At 37.3% G+C, this 23,676-nt stretch overlaps 3 protein-coding genes and 1 long non-coding RNA gene across 6 annotated transcripts; all 4 read left to right on the forward strand.

The window, feature by feature from the left end:
* Positions 1-47: 47 nt before the first annotated feature.
* Positions 48-6,771, forward strand: LOC131782114 (tax1-binding protein 1 homolog B-like). 2 transcript variants are annotated; one of them, XM_059098828.2, is made up of 4 exons: positions 48-862; positions 2,739-2,986; positions 3,693-4,149; positions 4,692-6,771. In XM_059098828.2, exons 1-4 carry the CDS (start codon positions 703-705, stop codon positions 5,417-5,419), a joined length of 1,593 nt encoding a protein of 530 aa, XP_058954811.2. In that variant the 5' UTR covers positions 48-702; the 3' UTR covers positions 5,420-6,771. The 2 variants fall into 2 exon arrangements, with proteins under 2 accessions (XP_058954811.2, XP_066029249.1); XM_066173152.1 differs by having other exon boundaries at positions 51-862; positions 2,901-2,986.
* Positions 6,772-6,907: 136 nt separating this feature from the next.
* Positions 6,908-12,636, forward strand: LOC131782055 (NACHT, LRR and PYD domains-containing protein 3). 2 transcript variants are annotated; one of them, XM_059098767.2, is made up of 3 exons: positions 6,908-7,048; positions 8,754-9,484; positions 10,176-12,636. In XM_059098767.2, the coding sequence occupies exons 2-3, from the start codon at positions 8,770-8,772 to the stop codon at positions 12,290-12,292; spliced, it is 2,832 nt and encodes a 943-aa protein (XP_058954750.2). In that variant the 5' UTR covers positions 6,908-7,048; positions 8,754-8,769; the 3' UTR covers positions 12,293-12,636. The 2 variants fall into 2 exon arrangements, with proteins under 2 accessions (XP_058954750.2, XP_058954749.2); XM_059098766.2 differs by lacking the exon at positions 6,908-7,048 and adding an exon at positions 7,374-7,577.
* A 624-nt stretch (positions 12,637-13,260) lies between these two features.
* LOC131782057 (protein lifeguard 2-like) lies at positions 13,261-23,245 on the forward strand. The gene is made up of 12 exons (XM_059098770.2): positions 13,261-13,535; positions 13,638-13,651; positions 15,229-15,293; positions 15,402-15,455; positions 16,017-16,067; positions 16,685-16,724; positions 17,494-17,531; positions 19,402-19,447; positions 20,340-20,381; positions 20,937-21,026; positions 21,582-21,629; positions 22,408-23,245. Exons 1-12 carry the CDS (start codon positions 13,445-13,447, stop codon positions 22,561-22,563), a joined length of 735 nt encoding a protein of 244 aa, XP_058954753.1. The 5' UTR covers positions 13,261-13,444; the 3' UTR covers positions 22,564-23,245.
* Positions 18,216-18,921, forward strand: LOC131782059 (uncharacterized). Its single transcript, XR_009340008.2, has 2 exons — positions 18,216-18,618; positions 18,781-18,921. It is a non-coding gene; the product is annotated as an uncharacterized lncRNA (long non-coding RNA).
* Positions 23,246-23,676: the final 431 nt, after the last annotated feature.

Raw genomic sequence — 23,676 nt, forward strand, 5'->3', positions numbered from 1 at the left:
CAGTACGGTTGAAGCTCTAAAAAACGCTTACAGGAAGGCAAGTACTTCAAATGATCACCGATAACTTGAGATAGCAATGATACGATAGAAGTATACTATCCAATTCTTTTGTGCGCCAGGTTAGTTGCTTCCTTCAAAAATAACATTATCTACATCGATCGCCCGGACAATCACAAGCCAAGACTCAAACAATCTTTTGTATTTTTTAAATAACTTCCTTCCACACATCACACAATAATTTCAAGACTTTACCGCTTCCATCTAAGTTACAGAAGAAAAAATGAGAAGAAAGGTTGTCTCAAATACTCGAACCATTGTTTTTTCCGACGTATTTTCTTTTCTTACGCGATTCTCGAGCGGGAAACCGACGCGGGCGCATAGCAGCGGTTTCTCGCATCAAACTAAAATTTACAGAACATGCGCAACAAAATGCCTCTCTGCCATGAGACTTTCAATTTCGATCTGCTTTGTCGGGAGATGCGGAAGTTGTAAAGGCGGTGCATGAGAGGTGCGTTTTTAATCTACCCTTTCCAACTCGTTTCAGTGTTTCACACAGATAAAGCGGTTTCTTTCACTTTAAGTTCCACTGAATAAAGGGTTATTTACGTCCATGACGTAATGTTTTACATTCCATCACCAATTTCGTGTTTTTCGAGTACATACCATCTTCAACTAGAACAAGTTTCGGACTTTTAGCATCTCATGGATAGGAAGTTTGTTTCGAAAAAAGGACCAGCATCACCAGCATCACCTCGCAGTCAAACATCTGAGGAGGAAGATATATTTGACTACGCAGGACTAGAAGACTATAGTAATGAAAGTGGACCTGTGCCGAGAGAAGCATACATTGCTTTAAAAACAGGTATTTGGTTCATGGACATTGCATTTAATTTTACATAGTCCTAAAGGTAATTAAGATTTTGTATTTGTCAACTTAGCAGTATAAATTAAACGAGATATAGAATTAAACGGGGTAAGTTTCTAAAGAAACAGTGTTGCTGCGTCGGTGGGAAAGTACAACAGGGTACTGTTGTCAACTGAGTTGAAAACGTAAAATGGCCACCGTAAAGGGTTTAAAGGCTGACGTTTCGTCCGGTAGCCCTTTGTCCGAGCGATTGCAGGAATTATAGGTTGTGTGTGGGTTTATGTGGGAATGTGGTGACGAGAAAACGAGGATAAATCATTCAACTAATTTATTTTCGTTATTCTCGTTTTCTCGTCACCATTTTCCCACCTATAGCAAAGCTCCATTTTCTGCATATAAACCCACACACCACCCACAATTCTTCCAATTGCTCAGAGAAAGGGCTAACGCTCGAAACATCAGCCTTTAAACTCTCTTTGGTGGCCTATTTACTTTTTCAACTCAGTTGATAACACTAAATTACTGAGATATAGAAAGATGTGGGTTTGTAGATTTTGGTGTGAGATTTAGATGGTATATCTATGGCATGAATAAATGATGATTATTTATAATTATTTAGTTGTTTTCCAGGGGCTGGGAAAGTTATTTTCCCTTGAACGTGTGCTGATAATGAAGGGAACAGATAAAAGGTTGCATAATCTAACAGGAACAACTTTTTATGTCCATCAGTGATGGAAATTTCTCCAGTGAGATTTTCAACTGCACTGTAGGACAAGCTCTTGCTTTGACATCGTTTGTCTGTAAACCTTGATAACTATTCCATTCTTTCTCTAAGCTAGATACATTAAACAATTGTACCCAATCAATCCCATTTAAAATTAGCTCAAAACAACATTTTGACTGTATATCAAATAGCAATTTCAACAGATAGACATCTTAAAAATGCCTTAAGGGACCTGGTACAGGGATTCACCAACCCTGTACCAGGTCCCTCAAGGAGCATGTTGTTTAGCGAAGCCTCAATCTTTGCTCCTGCTGTGTGAGATGCAAAACCAAAGACCTTCACAAATAATTCAAAGTTGTACCTATGCAAACCTTTTTTCTTTCCATGATGGGATGAGGAGATCATTGATCTGTGTGAAAATGACAGTAGACATCCCAAAAGGTACAAGATACAGGGTTGGCCAATCAGAGCATTCATTTGGATGCTGTATTAGCAAGGAGGTGTATTTTGTGATTGCTTGTGTTTGATTAATTTTGTGATTGTGACTGTGAGTATGCATGATCAAATTTGCATTTGTAAGAAAATTGGAACAGTTTCTACAACCAGTATTACTCCTGAAACTGTTAATGTGTAAGGAATTCTTGTTTTGTGTTGACTTGGTTGGTATACTTTGTTATGGGTCAGCAGGGCATTTGATGCCCAGCTGTTGGGTATTTAAACAGCTTTCTATGATTTATCAATCAATAAGTAATCATTGCTGTAGTCATAAGTTTTGATATCAAAAAGTAAATATCATTAATTATCATTCCAACAAAGAGTGGCTTTTATAAGTCCAGGTTCTGGCTAACTGAAAACATAAGTTTTTAGGAAGTTTTTCAGTGAGATCCTTTTCATCTTTGTATCTTTTTGTTAGTTGGTTTTCCCAGAGTTGGGTATCAAATTATTGTTATTATTGGGATAGTGGCACTAATATTCTGTTCAAACTTTGTTTTTAATCGATGTATGCTTCCTTTAATTCAAATGATAATGATGCACCTCACTTCATTACAAGTGCACCCTGTTTAATACCCTCTTAGTTTCCTCAGCAAAATGTAATTTATTACAGTTATAAGGATTAAAATTTTTCTTTCTCAAATATCTCCTCATCAGCATTTCGTACTGTTGAGAAGCGTTTACATGGGGCTGAGGCAAAGGTATCTGAGCTAACAGCAAAATTAAAACAGAGAGATAGAAAAGGATCTCATGAACAAGTGTATAAAGAAAGAGATGCTCTCTTGAGTCATTTACATAACAGCTATCTTGCTTTTGAAGAAAAATTTGGAGAGAATGAAAAATTGAAGAAGACGATACAAGAATTACAGCTTTCTCAGAAACAAACACAAGGAGGCACTATGCAGGTGTGTAATTTCAATACCTTTTTTTTTTTTTTCATCACAATCTTTATGTTCAGAAACAGAGGGTAGAGGTTACTTATATGTGTATCCTTTCATTCATCAGTCAATTTATGTGAGTGTGTGGTTCCTGTTGTTTCTTTGAATTTCTCTTCATCTGTCTGTCTTGATTTTGTTGCTGGATTTTGATGCCAGGGTTCCATTTCTGGCAGTCATAACCAATCACATAGTTACTATTTTGATTACCTGTGTGTCACTCTTAGTCTGCCTTATTTTCTGTATGTTGAACATTGTCTGACACTCTGTAACTACTTGAGTATCTAGTTGTCTAATTTCATGTTTCTCTGCCTGGAGGTCTGTCTGAGATCATTTCTGCCAGAAGGTCTGTCTGATGGCATGTCTGTCATTAGTTTTTGATGGCATGTCTGTCGGATGGTCTGTCAGACTCAGCCTTGCATTGTAATTTTAGTTTCCACGGATAAGAAGACAAATCAATTTAAAAACCTTTCATAATTTTTCTCAAAACTTCTTCTAAAAATTTTTCACATTGGCTAGTTATTTACTCATTCACTCTGTAGACAAAGTAATTGATAAGTAAGTAAGTGTTTTAGTTCGCTATCCATGCAGAACTAGATATTCTATTGAAAATATTTTATTTTCTCCTTGTCTGTTCGTCTTTGGTTTTATTTATTTTATTAACTCAATTGTTTAGGCCAAAGGTGGCGCTTCGTCTGAGTCGACCTCCGGAAAGGAAGAAAAGCAAGAAGGAAAAAAATATACAGATTTAGGCGAGGAGTTGAAAACCATGGGTTTAGAAGTTAAGGAAGAAAATAACCGGCTATGGATTATCATAGTGGATAGGGATAATCTGAAAAAGTGGATTGAGGAAAATTCGGAAGGATATATAACTGTTACAATACAGGGAAGAACTAGAGGAAATAACGCGAACCAAACAGGAGCAGTGGTATCTCGTACAGGGGGATGTGAACTGTCAGATGGAAGACGGAAAAATGCTGAAGCGGAGGCTATATTATTGAAACATAAAATTGAAGATCAGGCACAGGAACTGAATCGGTTTTACAAGATATTTAAGGAGGTAATGGTTCAAAATAAAGAATTACGAACCAAGGAACAGAGAAAGGAAGCAGAAGCCGGCGGAGTGACTGAAGGTAGAGTTGTTACGTTTGTATTTATATCAGAAACTTATCTAAGAAAATAGGAAGACTAAAACGAGAGATCGTGGTAAAGCGCTTTCTGGGGCAACCAAGTGTTCAGATTTGTTTGTTTGGCGTTTCTGCGCCTGCTGTGGAGCGTAACCGCCTTGCTACGATTTTTTGCACGTCCGTAAACCTTCCCCCAAGCCCCGCACGGTTTTCAAAATGGCGGACTATCATTGTCTCCTCTTACTCGACTCGTGTAATCTGGTTCAACTCCGACTCTAGCCATCATTGAACGAATCTGATCGGGTTTCTTCGGATTCATTTTTGGTTTTGTGTTTGTTCAGGGTCTCACCTCAGCATTTCGAATTGTGGTTCTAGTCGACTTAGTCGGCAGCTTTGCTAGACTTTGACTTCATCCAGTCTCTCTTTCACTCAGACTTTTCTGATAAAATAAGTTTACATTTATTTAATTTAACAGGGCAAAACAAGGGAGTGATATTTACGATATATTCTTCGTCTAAAGTTTGTTTATTTTCCTTTATGTCCACAAGCTTCAAAACCAGAAGAAGCCTCTGCAAAAAGAACAGCCTTGCCAACAAAAACAGATGCTGTACTTCAGAAGAGAGTAGAGACCATGTTGTCTACAGCCCAAGAACATGTACTGGAAATGAAAAAAGTTCGAGAACACTTGAATTCACAAAATAATAGCTTGCAAAAGCTGGCGGAGCTTACGGAAAAAACAAACGAAGATTTCACGAAATTAATCAAAGCTTCGCAAGCCGGGTCAGCCGGAGCTGAATCTTCGGGAAATCCGACAGAAACCCGTACTAGACGGCCGCAGGAGGGAGAGATGACATTTACCGAAAGGCATCGATTCGAACAAGTGGGAAATTTCGAACGGTTAGTCGCTGAAGATGCCCCTCTAAGCGTTCCCGTTCAAGCCGTACAAGAAGCATCAGAATACCACCGACTTAATGATCAAGATGAAATTGGAGCTACTGGCTTTGGTCGAAGGTTGAGTAAAGAAAAATATTTATCTCCGATCTCGAGGGCTTCTTCGGATGGAGCCGAAGGAAGGGCAGTTCCCATGGGAACATTTTTGGCCGAGAACACGGGGACTGGAGAGAGTGATATTGAAATTATCGATGAGGAGGATTTCATTGGTGCAACTCCTGTAGTCGGCAAAATATGTCCAATGTGTGAAAAGTTTTTTCCTGAAAGTTATGGTCAGAGAAATTTCGAGGATCATGTGCAACAACATTTTGGTGACGATCCGTAGTAACTAATTTGGGAAACCCCTTTTCCTCCAATAGTCAATCACCTTTTTGATGTATTTTCCTTCTAGGAAAGCACATATTAAACAAATCCAAGGTTATCTTTTTTTTCCCTTTTTTTAAACTATCTGGTGAGTCTTTTTCTAGTAAAAGTTTGCTTAATGGATTAGCCTCTTTGATAGACAGGAATTGTCGTTCTCATTATTTTTTTCGTGGCTCGGTGGATGGTGAGGGAAATAGTTAAGTGGGTATAGGGGATCAACTTAGACCAGCCAAGAACAGACTACTTTAAGTCCAAATAACTCGGACCGAAAATGAGACATTTGAATTGATCTTCGTCGACTACTACTCATGTTCGACGCGTTCCACGTTTTGGCTCGTAATCATTACTAGAAACTGTGGTCCTAAAATAGCGAATTTGTTCGTATGTTCTGCTTTATTAGCTTTTTCCCTTTTCGATTCAAAAACACTTACGTTAGAGCGATTCGGAAACTTTGTCCTTCATTTACGATAAAAGTAATTTTTCGATGACTGACAATCGCATCCTAGGCGGAAAATAATAGAAAAAACCCGCTGTTTATCAAACTGTCGTGGACTTGATATGAAGCGAAATGTGTGTTGATTAAGTTTTAGCGAGATATAAACAACTAATTTTCTACAGTAAAAATCGAACGCATATGGCCATTACAGATCCAACGCATGGAATAGCCAGGTTCAAGTATGCGCGCGCTGAGTGTGATATCAGAACAATAAGTTAGAGGCCTTCGTTTCTTAGTTCCACCTTGACGAGTTAATGAGCTAAGACAGTATTCCCCTCAGAGGAAAGCGCGCGCAATCCTCGACCAACGAGAGCCTTCCTGGTTACGCTACGCCGCAAATATTACAGATCTATAATATTTTCGCCACTTCAAGTAAATGTCGCGAGAACAATAAACATTCTGCCCAATGATAATGTAGCACTAAAATTTAGGGTATAGAAATTGACAAAATCTTCAACAACGGAAGGACTGAATCTTTTTGTTGTTCATCATTGTAAATCAGCGATTTTTTTTATCTTGAGTCAGATGGGTAATTACCTGATGTGTGGGTCATTTAGTGACGTGGACCGTTTTTAAAGGAAGAAGCGAACGTAAGGGTTTCGAAACGGAAATGCTACGCCTTTATAATGCTGTTTACGTCATTTGACATCAAAATATGTTTGTATTGGTGATTTTCTGTTTCAGGTCACGGCAGAGAAATTTCTAGAATTAAGCTGTGAACGAATCGGAAGTCACATTCTGTTACTGAGATGCAAAAGTGAAGTGTAACTTAGAGCGTTTATATCTTGGCGAAGAAATTAAACTGGCATAACCACGTGTCCATGTGTGTACATATATTTTTATGTTGATTCAGTCACTTATTTAGCATCAGTTTGCGGAGCCTGAGGGAGTTTAGGGTTTTCGAAAGTGATATTAGAAAATGCAACAGCATGTAAACAAATTGGAAAACCCCTAACTGTATCAAGGCAGCGATAGATATTTCTACCCTACGTAACTTTGCCTAACAACCCGATTTTCTTTCCTCTAGTAAAAGGGTCCGTCTTAGTAAATCCAGGCCAGATTGCGTGATCCAAGAACGGACCATGCAAGTGAAAGGTAATAGATCAATTTTCAGGTCGATCAATGCTAGAAGATGCATATCTAGTCAAGCATAGATACACGTATTCTTTTTTTATTTTACATCACTTCTATAGTTTAAAAATTCTGAGAAGGGCTACTTTGACCTAAGATTAGATCGGTTCAATGTTGCACTCGAAATATAGAAAACCAGTTTGATGCATTTTCTATTCTGCTAACGATAAGGTATATGAATATTCGAATGATGATGACAGAGGCTATTTATAGAGCGAAAAGGGTTGAGCTTTCGAAAGCGGAATAAATAATTCATACCGACTTTGTTTTATTTGGTTATGAACTCTGCCTACTTAAGCTTATTAGTTTACTTTAGGGAGAGATGACCAAATTTTAAAAATCAACTGTTATCGAATTGGTTGTCAGAGTGTTTTCTGAGATCAATGAAACAGATCACAACTGAGGAATATTAGCCAGTGTTTACACGCTACTGAGACCATCGATCTTTCCCTGTCGCGCAGACGAGCATTTTTCGTTGAGAGGCAGCTTTGAGGTAGGATTCGTGGCCCATACATTTATAGCGTTACCTTTTACTCCTAAATCTTCCTAAAAAGGCTTCGATGAATTTTCCTCTTGTAACTGTGTAGTATTAATTAATTGTGAGTCTGCCTCCTAATAACCAGGGTTACGTCTTGAATACAGTCTTTCGCGACAGTATAGTCCTAAAATATTTTGGACCAATTTGTCGTTGTAAACCTGTGGACACAAACGTGAAGACTTGTCTGATGTGATTTATGCTTTAATTTGTTTTTCTTTCTATGACATTGAAAACAGTTGCAATATTTGGTTCTTAGTTGAAAACAGTCCGAATCATCTGAAATTTCCATCGGTTAACATATGAGTTCTATCAGATTATGTTTTCAATTACTTAAGTAACGCTAGAAGATGTGATGAAGAACACGAAAGAAAACATTTTTATAAGGATTTTTACACAGTGGAATGAATCATTATTTAAGAAATGAGCTGAAATAATTTTTTGTTCGGTCGTCGTGCTGCTACTGATGTGCCCTGAGTCAAACTGAGTCTCATAATAAATTATTTTGACATGGTTCAAACACACCCGCTCTGACCCAAAACAAACTGATAGCACTCTTTCAAAGTTTGCACGGCTGGTATAACTAACTGCTGACTAGTAATCAAACAAGGATACAAACTATTCTTAAGGATAGAGTTTGCACTGAAGTAATTTTTAATTTTTTTCTCAGGTGTATTACTGTACGACCCACAACAACATAAAATCTGTTTGTTTAAATTATGCGATATAAAAGCAAGCATTTGCTAATGGTGACGCCATCTATGTGTCTGTCCTCTTAAGTAAGAACAAATCAAAATAATTTACGCCGGTTACAGTTCGCTGAGTTCTCTACGTTCAAGTTCGCTTCACTTTCGCTCGCTCCACTTACTCTTATTCCAGGTATTGATTTAGTGCATAGATAAAATTATGAGACATTATTCAGGGAGGGCCGTTATTCATGTTTTTCCCGGAGAGATTGTGGTATGTGTGTCACGCGAGTACCGAACTCGATGTTCAATGTAGCGTACATGTAGCGAACTCGAAATGTAGCGTAGTTTGCTCTTGACCTTCAAAAAGGTGAAACCTTTCTCATGCGATATGAGGTGGGAGGCAATGTAGGTACTTTTTTTTAAATCTCTTCTCTATTTATATTAGAAACCAGTCTTATTTGATGGCCTCTGCAATGGAACAGTCGTTTCATTCCTCGAAAGAGACAACTAATTATGCTCGGCTGTGCAGGCTTCTGGTGGATGTCGGATCACATGTCTTAAGAAAGATATTCGACGAGAAGCGTCCACCAGGAAATTTGGACACAGTTTTGTCAAGTCCTTCAGTGCATTCCGTTCTGCAAATACTTCGAAAGAAGAAAGTCCTTAGTTGTTTGCAATGGCAAAAACTGTATCCCGCCGTCAAATCTTCAGTTTCATCACAGCATTTTGATATCAGTACCCTGATGGTTCTGCTGCGGAATCTTTGTGGTCTTAATCCTCCGGCTACTGGCTGGGATACACTTCCTCCACCAGATGACACATCCCTTGAGGCAGATATCGTTCGCATCAAGTGCTATAGAAACACCGTTCATAGTCATGCTAGCGAGGCCTCGATTGACGACGCAACGTTCAATCAGTACTGGAAGGACATCCAGGGTGCACTAGTGAGAACTGGAGGGGAAGGTTACCAAGGTGCTATTGATGACTTGAAAAGTCAATGTATTGACAGTGATTTTGAGGAACACTACAAAGAGCTCCTTGAACAGTGGGTTAAAGATGAGGCCAGCATGACTGAAAAACTGGATAAAATGATGAAAGAGTTCGGCGAGTTTGATAGGAAGTTGGACGAATTAAAGGAGGCCATAGCGAATGCCAAAAGGGAAATAGGAGCTGAAGGTGTGCGAAAAGATATGATTTTTGTAGTAAAGATAAGGAGCATAGGGAGGATCGATAGGCTCAAATTTCCATCAACTACATGGCCTGGGTGTTTCTTTGTTCCAAAAACACTTGTCAAATTCAAACCTTTGCAAAAGGTTACAGGAGGTGGGGCACTTTTTCTTCTCTCTTCTGCCTGTCAATGAAAGGAAGCCTTCGCCGATGAACCAAGTCGCCTCTAAACTGACGACGTTTTCTTTTAAGGGAACGTAACAACACAAATCAAAGAGATACATGACCTCAAATTTTGGGCTTCCTCTACTTTGTCAGGAGTCAGGAGAGTTTCAGACTGGGTTAACATTTAGATAAATTTAAACCCTGTGTGTGAGAAGCCATTCTTCAAGTAAAAGAGAAGAATGAACAAATGATTTAATATCTAATATCCAGTACTATTCCAATTAATACTTAAGAAGGTGTAATCTGATCGTCCTGGTGAGAGTAGTCTTGGTAGGGATTGTTGTCAGAAGCAATGAATGACGTCTTCACAATCTTAACGGAAGCTATCACCAGGGTCAAGTAACTTGGATGGACTACTCTCATCTGGACGGTCGGAATACAAATGTTACCACCGTCACTTTAAGGTAAAAGCCATTTAATGTACTAAAATAATTTGTTAATCAAAGTTAAGACAGGTTCTGGATTCTCTTTTCAGCTGTAACGGCATATACGAACGCACTGAAGGAATCAATAATAAGCCAAACTGAGTTCTGCCGTCTCGCTTCTCAAACCAAGAAAAATGTGAAAACAGATGACATTTTCACAAATATTCTCATTCAACATGGAAGAAAACCCGTTGAAGACCATAACATGGAAAGAAAGCAGCGTCTTCGCCAGTACGGTCAAATAAGAGGAAAACCAGTCAAGCATTGCCAAGAAATATTCACTTCAGCCGATGGCAATGAGAAGAATCCTCAATCCATTCTCCTCACTGGAAAGGCAGGCATCGGTAAAACTCTCTTTTGTCAGAAGTTGATACGAGATTGGGCCGACGGCAAATTATTTCAGTTTCCTTCGGGAACAAACATTCCCGACTTAAAGTTCGCATACTTACTGACCTTTCGTCAGCTGGATTTACTTAAAGACACTCCCGTCAACTTGAGAGGAGTCCTGAACCGATCGTCAGTGTTAGATGACCACTCAAATATTGACGATTCTTTGTTTGAGTACATGGTTGGTCATCCGGCAGAAGTTTTGATCGTCATCGACGGGTATGACGAGTATTCAAAGCAAGATTTCATCGCTAGCGATTTGGATGAGGAATTTCCAAACAACGCCCGAGAGAAGATGCCAGTAGCCGCACTGTGTGCCAAACTCATCAAAGGAAGAATCTTGAGAGGTTCCGTTGTCATGGTAACGTCAAGACCCGAGGAATCTGACAAAATAAAAGATGAAATTGACTTTGATCGATACGTTGAAATTACAGGATTTTTTGAACCGCAGGTGAAGGAATATATTGAGAAGTATTTCAGGGGAAACGAGCGATTGAAAAACACAGTACTGGACCACATGACAAAGAACGCCAATCTTGTCAGCTTTGCCCACATTCCTGTGCTTTGTTTCCTGATGTGTTCCTACTTTGAGTACATTCTAACGGAATCAACGAGCAGTGATACCCTTCCTGTGAAAACAAGTGACCTTTACTATGAAGTGGTAAACATGTTTGTGAGAAAGCACAACAAAAAGAAAGGACTGTCTCACGAGGAAACTTTGGATAAACTATCAGAGCTTGCTGCCCTATTGCTCGTGGAGAAGAAGTTTCTATTCGCCAAAGAGGATGTGAAAATGTTTAGTCTAGAGGAAGTTGAAAGTTTGAGTGCAAGTGGTCTTCTTCATTGCGGTCCTCCTTTCAGAAAATCTTTTTCTGAAACGACGAAATATTTTTGCTTCACCCACCTGACTCTCCAAGAGTACCTAGCGGCTCGTTGGTTTGTAAAGAGGAAAGAGATTCCTCCTGGAAATGTTTCATCAGTGGTACTACAATACATGTCCGGTATTCTGTCAAAGCAGAAAGACCACACACTTATGGAACAAATACTTAATGGATTCAGCACTGAATACTTTTTCAGGAGGAAGCTTCTAACAGCTTATTGTCTGATGGAGTATGAAGACAAAGAGTTTGCCAAAAGTGTCATAAAGAGGCGCTTCCATGAATTCTGTGATCGCAAAGGCACAATTGTTTTCAGGAATGTGACTGATACGGGTTGCACTACAGTATCTTTTCTTTTGGATATTATGAGTAAATTGAATGCAGAAGGAGAGTCGGGCAGGAATAATTCAATCTGTGAGCAGCAGAAAGCAACATGCAGAGCGATTTCGCTGGATCTGAGTGGTAATCAGATCACTGATGACGGTGTTTCCAGTCTATGCCAGGTACTGCAGACCGCAACTAGTAAATTACCAAAACTGGTTCTAAGTGGTAATCAGATCACAGATGCTGGTGTTGTCAGTCTGTGTCACGCATTACAGACAGAAACATGTGGCATAACCACACTCAATTTGAGTTTCAATCAGATCACTGATGCCGGAGTTGTCAGTCTGTGTCAAGCTTTACAAAAAGCTGTTTGTAAGGTGAAGACACTGGATCTTAGTCTTAATCAGATCACTGATGTCGGTGTTGACACTCTATGTCAAGCCTTACAGACAGAAACATGTAAGGTAACTACAGTGGATTTGAGCTCTAATCAGATCACCGATGTTGGCAAGGAGAGTCTCGCTAATCTGTTGAAACTTAACCCTGGCCGTTACCATATCGATTACTTTCAGGAATAGAAATTCGCTGAGAAGTAGAGCTCCTTTCAGAGAGGTACCAAAAATTGTTCAAACATTTAAATACACTGCGAATTAATAAAAAGTACTGTCAAACTTCTTTGACTGTAGCAATAGGAATATTAACAGGTGTTGTATTTCTAGCTAACCTAGCAATGAGGTTGGTTTCATGATACCTTCTGTTTGACAAGATTAGCCTTAGGTCCATAGAGAAATCATTCTATTGTTCTAGGTAGGAATTACACTGAATGAGGCGAGTAGTGCTAATAATTGTTACTTAGTTAAGATTCCAGTCTTCCTAGAGAAATCCACTAGCTAACTGCGGTCGGGTTTCCTCACGTGAATTGAGGTGCACCACGAAAAAATCGGTCAAAGGGGAATCTATGTGCCATCAACGTCGATACCTAATAAAATATTCCCAATAACCAAATGCTGCATTTTCTGAGCGGTTTGTTATTTCACGATAAGATAGGAAACTAGCAGTCTTGGGCTTTGACCTTTCCACCTTTCCATCAAACCTCCCTTACCAACAGTGGGCTAGTGTGTGACTAGCACACTGCCCATTCAACACGAAGGTGACGCCATACTCAAATGAGTGGAAGTTCTTTCGGAAGAATTTCAATATACAACGGTACATACGCATTCAAAGTCCACAATATCCAAAGATAGACTAAGCAGAACTAAAACTGATAGAACGCGCTTTGATTGGTCCAAAGTCCAACCCAAGTTCGTGAAGAATTCCCTGTTAATTAATCTTGTTAGATTTCCGCTTTGTACTTTTTGACAATAGCGACAAACATTGAAATTTTATTTGAGCGAAGCCAATCGTAGCACAGACGTGTCTTGTGTATTGATGAATAAGTCATGAGTATTTAATTCTACGAAGTTAAGATGGATACTCAGTCACTCGACTGGAACTAACTTTCCCATCAGCCCTGCTTATCAACACTGTCCAATCATCACGAAGGTGACGTCATGCTACAAATGGTACTAGTTTTCCCGGAAGAGTTTTGCTTTCCAACGGTACAAACATTCATCTGAGCAATTATTATTACCCCATATATAGTTATGAAACTGGGCGATAACTGAGGAGATAGATAATTTTTTTCCTCGGAGCGAAAAGGGTATTTTGGCAAAAGAAACAGTTATTTCAAAATGTACGACCCAGAGGCAAACAAATATGGCGGGGCCGACTATAGCCAATTCGATAACACAATGGCTTTCAGCGACTCCTCCATTCGCGCTGGTAAGGGTTATAAATGTAATTTTTAACTGGTTGAATTAGATGTGATATGTTGTTAGTTTTTTCGAGGTTACTAAATGATGTATTTTTTGCTTTTTGTCACAGGCTTCATTCGAAAGGTAAGATTTGGCCTGTGTTCGGTGCATGTTGATTAGAGTTTGTATTTTGATTCAGCTGTTTCATTTTGTCATTTATATGCATATACTTGCGCACACATAAGGGTAACCTATATTATCGGTTAAAAATCACTACCCTTATTTTGGGTAGATACGAAGGTTGGATAAAGTATACTCTTGACTTTGACTGTCAAGAAAATGTAATATAAATATAGAGCTTCATTATCACAAATTATATTCACGACATTTTTTCCTTTTTATCCTTACTTCGCCATGACACCAATTAAACGAACGTACACTTACCCACGTACAAGTGCTGTGATGATTAACGTGGGATTTCTAGCAGAAACTCTATTTAAACCACTCAAACCTTAACGTCGACATTTATATATAGTGAAAGGAGGGACGGAATTAAGGGAACTGAATTACATACACCCTCTGACAGGAAATCTCCACTTGGCTCCATCTTTAATGGACTGGTCTGTTATCATGTGAGGGGTTAAAAAAATTGGTGGGAGTCCGATTTGTTATTTTTTAGACAGTATGATTCTGGGCAGTTTGATTAGATGATGTTGCTGATGATCCTTTTGTATGAAAACAATATAAAAACTGGAAAGTGAAGCAAAATACGCATTGGGTAAATTTATGTGTAATTTATTAATTAGGGGACCTTTGTAACATGAAATGAGCGCAGTATCTCGCTATATTACAGCATGTGCAGTTGATGCATATTGTCTGATTACTCAGGCATGAAGTGTAAACTGCTCTGTGACACTACTGTCCATGATGCATACACTTATTTATAATAATATGAATTATGGGTGCCTTTTTATTGGCTTTTGTTGGTGATCTGTTGGAGGACAGATGCTTAGATGACATTACCATCAACAATTTTTTGCTTCTTTATCATATAAAACAAATAGGTCATGTATTGCTATGGATCTGTTCAGTAACAGATCATAGAAGTTGTCAAAATGTGTTAACCCTTTGACTCCAATGAGTGACTAAGACAGAATTCTCCTTACAATATCAATACAATATCAAGCTGACAAGTGATGAGAATGAAGAAAAATATCAATTAGGGGATTATAAGTTGATACAACACCAAATTCTCCAAACTAATATCATAAGAACTGTAGGGAGACAGTAAGGAGAATTACTAATGAGATCTTGGTAGTTAAAGGGTTAAGAGCATTTTAGTTCAGTAACACACTTTCCACATTTTGACATCATCTGTGATCTATTTTACTGAACAGATATAGAGCAATATAGAATCTATTTTGGAATTATATAAGTTCTCAATTTAAGCTGCTGGAAAAATTTGTACTATTTATACAATTTTCCAATGGTTTTTTTAAGGTTGTAGACATGTAATTGTGGCCAATTTGACATTGTCTGTGTAAACAAAACAATCCCCACAAAACAAGAAAACAACTTTGTACAAGCAAACTCAAACACAATGTTTTACTCAGTGATTAAAATTGACATCTGGGGTAGCTGGTAAGACCTACAGAGTGACTGCTATGTGCTCTTGCAGGACATAATTATCAGTAATGTTTTTGTTTATTTCTATTTTATAGGTCTATGCTATTCTACTTGGCCAACTTGTCATAACAATGGCATTCATCTGTTTCTTCCTGTATTGGTAAGGAAAATAAATTTGCAGAGATGTAAAATTGGATAAAGCACTTTAGGCACCTTCTTGTAATAATATTAAGGTTAACATCATTTTTATCATTTTTTCTTTATTCAGTGAGCCTGTACAAGAATATGCAATGAAACATGTAGGATTATTTTATGGAGCTTTGTAAGTGTGATTTATTTTTTTTAGTTTATGCAAAAATAACTTTGATTTTAGTTGGATACAAATGCTGCAGTAAATTAACATCAATCATGTATGTAAGGCAGGATAGTTGAAAGGCTCAAACTAACATAATTAAACTCAAAAGGTTCTAGAAATTGTCCAAGGGATTATTTGACAATAACTGTTATTGTCAAATAATCCCCTGAAACCTTTTGAGTTTAATTATGTTAGTTTGATGAAAAATGATTACTAAAAAACAAGTGATTGTTGGTCAGAGCAACTGCATTGTCTTGTATTTATGTTTTTCTTTGTGAGCACACAAAAATCATTTCAATTGATAGTCATGTAGAAAATAAGTTCTTCACCTTTAAAATCACCCTGCATGGAGGACCTTATCCAGTCACCTAAGCCATTATTTGCATGCTTATAAATATTGAATAATACATTTGATATTCATGCCAATAACTTAAAAAGACATCCACCTACTCTTCTTACTGCTCTTTTCAGTTACAATGGTGTACACTTTCCAAATTTTTTCTCACTTTTTTCAATGTTATGTTACAGGGCTGTCACATTTGTCACAATGATTGCTATGGCTTGTTGTGAGAGTGTAAGGTAAGAATTCCTTTCTTGCTGTGAAACTATGACATAGTATGGTTTGCTATAAGAATATAATTGGATTGTCTCATGGCATGTCTCAAGTACTTTTTTTTAAGTTTCACAAGCGCTTATTCTGTGTTTTCTATCTTATGAGAAATCAATGTTATTGAAGAATACAAATGCTGAAAAATTTTTTAGAGTTGCAGAGACAGGTTTTGTACAGGGCCAGAAAACCTAGGACATCCTGGAATTTTGTTTTGACATTTCCCAGGACTGGAAAGTCCTGAATAATGTCAATAGGTCCTGTATTTGTACAAAGTCTTGGAAATCTGTTTAACTCATTTACAAGCAATAAAGTTTTTAAAATTTATGCTATATGGAATGTATGTAGACCCTTAAGAGAACTGATTTGGAAATCTTGGGAATGAAAGGGTTTGAGTTAAAATTTGGAGATCTGAATCCTGGAAAAGTTTTGGAAAAATCCTTCAAATTTGTTTCTGAAAAAGGTTTGAACTTTGGAAAGAGAAGTTGCTTATGAAATCAATATAAACAACTTCTCTTGGTTGTTGTTTGACATTTTCTTAGATACTTAACGTTAGCTGATGTTGTTAACTTGTTTGATCTCCTTTTAGGCGGCAGTTCCCAACTAACATGATCTTTCTTGTAATTTTTGTGAGTACCTTCTACTTCATTTGTGTAATGTATTCCTAATTCCTGCATCTATCAGTGAGCACCCCCCTAAAGTAACCTAAAGACTGTCACATTTCACTCCCCCTATGTTACTGAACTGCACTGGAAATGGAGTTTGTGATTTGTCTTCAAGACTGAATGCTTCATTTTGGTCTAAAATTAAGACTGGAGGGGAAATTAGAACTGAATTTGAAAATTTGAAATTTTGCACTTGATATGTTAACTGAATGTTTCATGTAATATATTATAAAAACTGTATACTTTAATAATACTTTTTCATCAAGTTGTAAGATAGAGAAGTTTTTCGTTTAAGCAAACTTCTGCTTGCTGTATGTTTCATTAGTTTCAACTTCGTTGCCCTCAGAATCCCTGCATTTCCATTATTGTTGACTCTTTTAATGCTCAGATAAGTGTGCAGTGTAGTTGAATGAATTAATTTTAACCCTTTCATTCCCACAAGTGACTAAGACAGAATTTCTCCTTACAATATCAATACAATATCAAGCAGGTAGGTGATGAGAATAGAGAAAAATATCAGTTATGGGATTATTAGTTTATCTAATACCACATTCTCTGAACTAACATCATAAAAATTGTATGGCAGATAGTAAGGAGAATTACTAATTAGATATTGGGAGTGAAAGGGTTAAGGGTGTCACCCTTTTGTGGTCTATTTGTGTTTTGATACCATAATTAAATGTTCTTTAGGTTTAAGTTGTATTGAATTTTGTTTTGTTTTGTTGTTATTTAGACCATCTGTGAAGGATATCTTCTTGGTGCTGTATCAAGGTAAATTGTAGTCTGCTTTTGTGGACATACATCAGGTGGACAATCTTGAGCTGAAAAAAATTGATGACCCTCTCCTCACTATTGTTTCTGTTATAATATTTTAACAGAATCACTGAATCATAATCTGCCTTTCTTTGATCATGGTCAATGGATTTCAAATTTTGGTAGCATTTTTTGGAGATGGAGATAACTTAGATGAGTAGCACAATCACCATACCCACTTCTGTAACATGTATGGAAAATATGAAAATTGCTAGTTTGGGACAAAATCACTTCTTTAGGTCTGTTTTAAATTCACATTTGCTATTACAACTGATTTATTTCAAACTATTTTATTTTTGTCACATTTGATTCAAATTTGTATTTACCGATAATCCCTTGTGGGTGTGGTCTTTTTCACAAATAATCAATTTCGAGTTCACTGACACAGTAAAAAGTAAAAATAATAACATTTTGTATTACATGGAGGCTAGTATCTCCCTAGTGAGATCAACTGGAACTCTAAAAACTGACTTTCTGCCTCTTTTTACAACTTGAAGATCACATCACCATTTTCACTTGGAAATTCAGCTCTCTTTTTGCGATTCTTTTCATTATATTTTAGATTCCTTAGCCTATTCTTTTCCTGCTTTTTCCTCCTCCACTCTTTGATCCTCGCAAGCTTTTTTTCCTTTTCGTTAACCATACCTCTTGTCAAGCGCACTTGAAGCGATATTTACAGATGGCTAAATCTCAGAAAAATTATTGAGCTTGAAGACCCCCGACCCTTGATAACGTCGCAGAAACCAAAGTAGGAAAGGTTACCAAGCTATTTTCGACACGGAGATGAAAAGATGAAGGCGAAAATGGCGGAACAAACAGCAGATTTCATAGCGCTTTTGTTGGCATTTGTGGCGAGACTCCGTTCTTAATATGGCGTCAACATGGTAAAAAGCGTAGCGACTTGGTCAAAAGTGAATAATTTGGCCGTTTCTAAAGATATGGACCCGAAAACTTGGAAATGACAAGAGAAAGTTATGAGCATTGAAGTGTAATCGATTTCGAAACCCGACTTTGCCGTGTTTGAAGTATAGTAGCGAAGGAGCAGGTAAGTTGATGAAAAATATTATTGCGTAATCAGGTTTTACAAAACCGTAGCGACTGTTTTACACTGATATTTCTCCGTTTATAGTTAATCCTTTAGACTGATTTTTCGCTATTTTAGAACACCAAGTATGAGCATTTGATTAATGTGTTTTTGTTCCCACAGGATTCCAGTTCAGTCATTCTGCGGACAACAACTTGGTGTACTTCCAAATTCTGAAACCCAGCGTTACACAAAGGATACTTAAGAATGATGAATCTTTTCTATGCGTTTTAATAAACTTGAAATGTCAAAGTTTTGCTCAAATGTAGTGTTTATTGTGTGTTATTATTAGGTGTAATTTGTTTGCTCAAACGAGCTTTCTTTTCAATGAAAAATGTATTTAAAAAATTTTACCACTGAGATTGTGTTACGCGTTACAACCAAAATTGGCTCGAATTTTCATCTTTCACGGGTATTTTCTCAAAGACAGTAATGTGGTTTTCTGGTTTTTTGCTTTTACTATAATCAATAAGAACAACTTTACCTGTAAGCAAAGATTTGGCTTCAATGAAAATGTAAAACAGAAGAAATCATTGAAAGTTTGCAGTCAACCCCTTATGGGCATGGTGATTGTGCTACTCATCTTAGGACTATTAATAGATGAATACTTAAATTTCCTTTGCATTAATTATATCTTAATACCCAATTTTTGTTGCAATTTTCACTTTAGCCATATACACACAACTATTATGTATTATATGAACAATACCAACAGTTTCTTACTTGTAAATCAACTTTCCACAGTGTTTATAATAAAGATGAGGTACTTATGGCTGTTGGAATAACTGCAGTAAGTTGCAGCCTTTTTGGTTTTGAGTTCTTATGATATATGCTGTAATAGAGATAGAACTGAGGAACAGGTCTGTCTATTAGTTGAAGTAGAAGTTAAATGTAAAGAAATAGCAGACAGCCAGGTCGTTGTGGATACCATTTTTTTCATCAAATTACGCTCATTGCTGTGAGCTGTTCAGTTAAAATGTACCAGTTGTTCCAAAAAGTTTGCACAAAGCTTCAAGTAGTGAAAGTGGAGTTGATTAACACATCTACATGTAGCCCTTTACTAGTAAATTTTACATGTAATTCCACTAAAAACTAGGAAAGGGTTGCAGTGGTTGGAAGTGGCTGGCTATAAAATGGCAGACTAGCCATGGGTTTTGGCCCACCACCAGCTCTTGTTGACAGCTCTGGAAGGAAGATTGTTAAAAAAATACTTAAAATGCAGCTGATGGAACCAGTCATGATTACTTTCTGTTGGGGTTTAAACCAGCCTAAGTATGGTCACTGAAGTTAATGTGACTTTAATTGTATGCCATGAAAATTTTGTCAGCTAAGCAATATTGTATGGTTAGCAAAAACTAAATTCCTAGTATGTGAGGAGAATATTGATTAGGAGAGAAACCCGAATTAGAAATTGTTAAATTTTCTTTGAGACATACGGTCAGTAGATGACTAGATTTGAATGAGTTTTGAGTTAGCATGAGTTTGAATAACTAAAATACAATTGATACTAGCTGATATGCTTGTGGAGTTTCATTTGGCTGAAGGTAGTGAAAATTTTGCAGTTTGATAGTGAGAAACCTTTTTTTTTGCAGAAAGAGATATTGGCAGGTTGAGGACTGTGCAACATCATGTGAATTAAAAGTTAACTTTTCAATAATTCTTGTTGTGAAACTTTTTTATAGGTTGTCGTTCTGGCAATTACCATTTTTGCATTCCAGACTAAGGTGAGAGACTAGTAACCCTTCAAGTCAGTATAACTTTTCAACAGATGTTATGCAAGTTTCGGCTGTAGGTGTTTCATATTGTAGGGCCTTTAATTTTCAGGTGAACCATGGTTGCTGTTTTTATAGTAAACTTAAGGTAGTGTTAGCTAATCTTGGTCCCAGAGCTGGAGTTAATGATCTGCACTTTTGCCAGCATCAAGAATCAAGGGTTCCCATTGAAACAATAACATTTACTTTCTGTTTTCAAAGAGAGTCACTTTGCATTGCATTTCCTAACACACATTCACCACCCTTTCCTATTTTGTTTCACCAGAAAGTCAGTTTACCTAGAGCTTATAGATCTGTACTTCCTGGTTTCAAAAAATATCTGCCAATATTCATTTTCATGCAAGTGAATGATTTCTACATTACATGATTTCTGCTGGCAAATATGCTATGAGGCCCTGTTTGCTCTGTTGCACTAAGTTCCTTTTTTTGGTAGTTTTTGCTTTTTAGAGAGATCTGCTTACCAAATTTTTAACAGCAATTTCTTTAAATATGCTCTGTCCTTGACAGTATGACTTCACCATGATGGGCGGATTTCTGTTCGTGGCTTTGATTATTCTCATCTGCTTTGGCTTTTTGATGATCTTTTTTCACAGCAGGGTAAGATGTATACTTTACACTATGCCTGCACAATAGCCATCTCCATCTTATCCAAGAGGGAGTCATGGAAAAGCATGATATAAGTAGGAGGGGGGGGGTCTTCTTCCCTTCATTTATGTTTCAATCCCTAGAGACTTGAATTTTGTTGTTGTTGTTGTTGTTGTTGTTGTTGTTGTTGTTGTTGTTGTTGTCAGTAGTAGCCTTATATTCCATGGGTTTGGTTTGGGACCAAAACAAAACTAGGTCAAGAATATTATGTGGAGCAGGATAAGTTAAAGACAAAAAAAACAAAGAAAGGGATTTGTCTTTTAATGTTTTACATATTCTCTACAGCTTTCTTTATCTTTTTAATACTTTCCACATATTCTTGGTGAAAGTAATATCAGAAGTTGAATTTGGTTTGAATTTACAGTTTCCTTTGAAGCTTTGTCATACTAATTACAGTTCAGAAAGACCAAAAGTAGAAAATCATGGTTGATTACTAATTTTATAACCCAAGTTGTCAACCTGAAAAATTTGTGTTAAACCTGGTAACTATTTTCCATAATATTTCAGGTTCTTTCAGTTGTCTATGCTTCGCTTGGAGCTCTCATATTTGCCATGGTATGTTTCTTGGAAAAATAGCAGGCATAGTGCTGCTTTCATTCTTCAGGAGTTGTGTCCAATTAATTTAAAAAAGTAAAATGAATGATTTGGTTTTCCTTAGCACTGCTCATACATGTACCAAAAAGGCCTGAAGGGCAAACAAAATTAGTGACTCAAATGAAAGAAAGTAAAGATTAAAATGACGGCCTGCAAGAGGCCTCATAACATATGACTTCCACATGTGGCCTCTGGTTGCAAGTCCAGCCCATTGAACACTCTTGCATGCTGCCTCACAGAAAACCAAGTCATGGACAAAAAACTTTTTCTATTGAAGTAATTTGCAGCCACATTTTTGAGGTGTAAATCTTTGTTCACCTTGAAATGCCTTCTCCGATCTGATGAATTTTCTCAAAATGCCCGACAGAGAATTCCAAATGTCTACCTTCCATTAATAAAGTTATGTTTTGGACCCAGAGAAGTCTGACTTTAGGTAAAAGGTCTACTGTGGAGCTCCATTTAATGCCCTCTATTTACAGTGTAGTTTGTATTTATGGGGACAGCATGGACCAAAATGCTACTGTTTAAACAAACATACAGATCATCTTTAGTTAGTATTTTGCTGTAATAGTTACCACATAACCTGTTGCTATAGAAATGTGTTTACCAGTTCCCTTCAACCTACCATGTAATAATTCTTGGAACATGGTGCTGGTCACTGGTTGGGAGAGTTAATGCATTGGCTTCCAAAGCAGGAGATTGCTATAACTTATCTGTTGAGGTGTGTTTTATCTTGCAGTACCTTGTGTATGATACACAGATCATGATGGGTGGAGGCAAAATGTACTCCATCTCACCAGAAGAGTACATATTTGCTGCACTGAACTTGTACTTGGATATTGTCAACTTGTTCTTGTACATCCTTCAAATTATCTCAGCAGCAAGAGGGGATTAAAGAGCCAGCTACAATGTGAGCACAGTTGGGATCTGCGTCCACAGGATCAACATCAAAATTCTTAAATCTGTTTTATTACATTTTCAGCAATTTTTGTTTTGATGGTTTGGCTCTTGGTCATTTTCATCTGCCTTTAGGATTAGGTTTGTTTTAGTTGGAAGTACTATGGTTTGAAAGCGTAGTAGTTAAACTAGTTTCCTTTGTATCTGTTATGTGGGTAGGTATCCCTTACCCTCAGGCCCCCTTTAGCTTTGCCCTCGACTAAGACGTTATTGGTTACCTCCCTTTTCGGCTCAATGGAATTTTGTTGGAACCATATGTTGTATTATGTGTAAACTTCGATTGAGATTGTTAGAAATTGCACTTTTAACCAAAACTCAGCAACTTACTGGTATGAGTGTAAAGTGCAGTTCTCGACAAGAGTAACTGAAAGAACTTAGAGAATATAGAGCATAAGACTTTTTAAAATATATGGCACTCGTTGATTAGGAGAAATTAATTAGTTTTGAGTTTTGGCTTCCTAAGAATGCTTCACTTTAAAAATGTTTTGTATTTGCAAGTTGCTATGTAAGAGCATTATGTCTAGAGTAATAGTTGTATTATAGGAAGGTAAAGAGTTTGTTCTTGTTGCCTGGCAAGTGATTGTCAGAGACAAAGTTTGAAATTAAAAATTTCAAGGAAAGTCCTCTATCTCTGATCATTGAAATTATTTGAGGTTTGCTTGCACGGGTTGAAAGTTATGTGGGATTTCTCTGATTTTGCTTTAACTCCCTCTGTGATTGGTCGAGGAAAATGCGGCCATCTTGTCAGCCAATGAGATACAAAACAGAAATCCAAGCGTGACTTGGTTTTTCGCGTTTTCCCGCGGAAAGCTCAACTGGGAGCTAGGGACTGTCTTTATTTCATTTGGGCCTGGGGCACCTTTTGCTGAATTTTACTTTTTTGTTATTTTATTGGGCAAGTGCTCTTATGGTTTTGTCAATTGCTTGACTCCACGTTCCTCAAAGAAAGGTTGACTGATTGTTGAGGCTCCTGGATAAACTTGTTTACGGAGCTAAAATTGTTTTTATAGGTTTCGCACGTTTAAGACGTAAGAATAAGTTCAGACATGTA

The sequence above is a fragment of the Pocillopora verrucosa genome, chromosome 10 (assembly GCF_036669915.1).
Source record: "Pocillopora verrucosa isolate sample1 chromosome 10, ASM3666991v2, whole genome shotgun sequence".
Classification (NCBI taxonomy): domain Eukaryota; kingdom Metazoa; phylum Cnidaria; class Anthozoa; order Scleractinia; family Pocilloporidae; genus Pocillopora; species Pocillopora verrucosa.

Bases quoted from the DNA above. Each gene is read 5' to 3' on its own strand.
- LOC131782114 (XM_059098828.2), top strand. From the start codon at position 703: ATGGATAGGAAGTTTGTTTCGAAAAAAGGACCAGCATCACCAGCATCA. The intron at 863-2,738 runs GTATTTGGTTCA...TCTCCTCATCAG, and splicing joins ATACATTGCTTTAAAAACAG to CATTTCGTACTGTTGAGAAG. The intron at 2,987-3,692 runs GTGTGTAATTTC...TCAATTGTTTAG, and splicing joins CACAAGGAGGCACTATGCAG to GCCAAAGGTGGCGCTTCGTC.
- LOC131782055 (XM_059098767.2), top strand. From the start codon at position 8,770: ATGGCCTCTGCAATGGAACAGTCGTTTCATTCCTCGAAAGAGACAACT. The intron at 9,485-10,175 runs GTGTGCGAAAAG...TTCTCTTTTCAG, and splicing joins AAGGGAAATAGGAGCTGAAG to CTGTAACGGCATATACGAAC.
- LOC131782057 (XM_059098770.2), top strand. From the start codon at position 13,445: ATGTACGACCCAGAGGCAAACAAATATGGCGGGGCCGACTATAGCCAA. The intron at 17,532-19,401 runs GTAAATTGTAGT...AACTTTCCACAG, and splicing joins CTTCTTGGTGCTGTATCAAG to TGTTTATAATAAAGATGAGG. The intron at 21,630-22,407 runs GTATGTTTCTTG...TTTATCTTGCAG, and splicing joins GAGCTCTCATATTTGCCATG to TACCTTGTGTATGATACACA.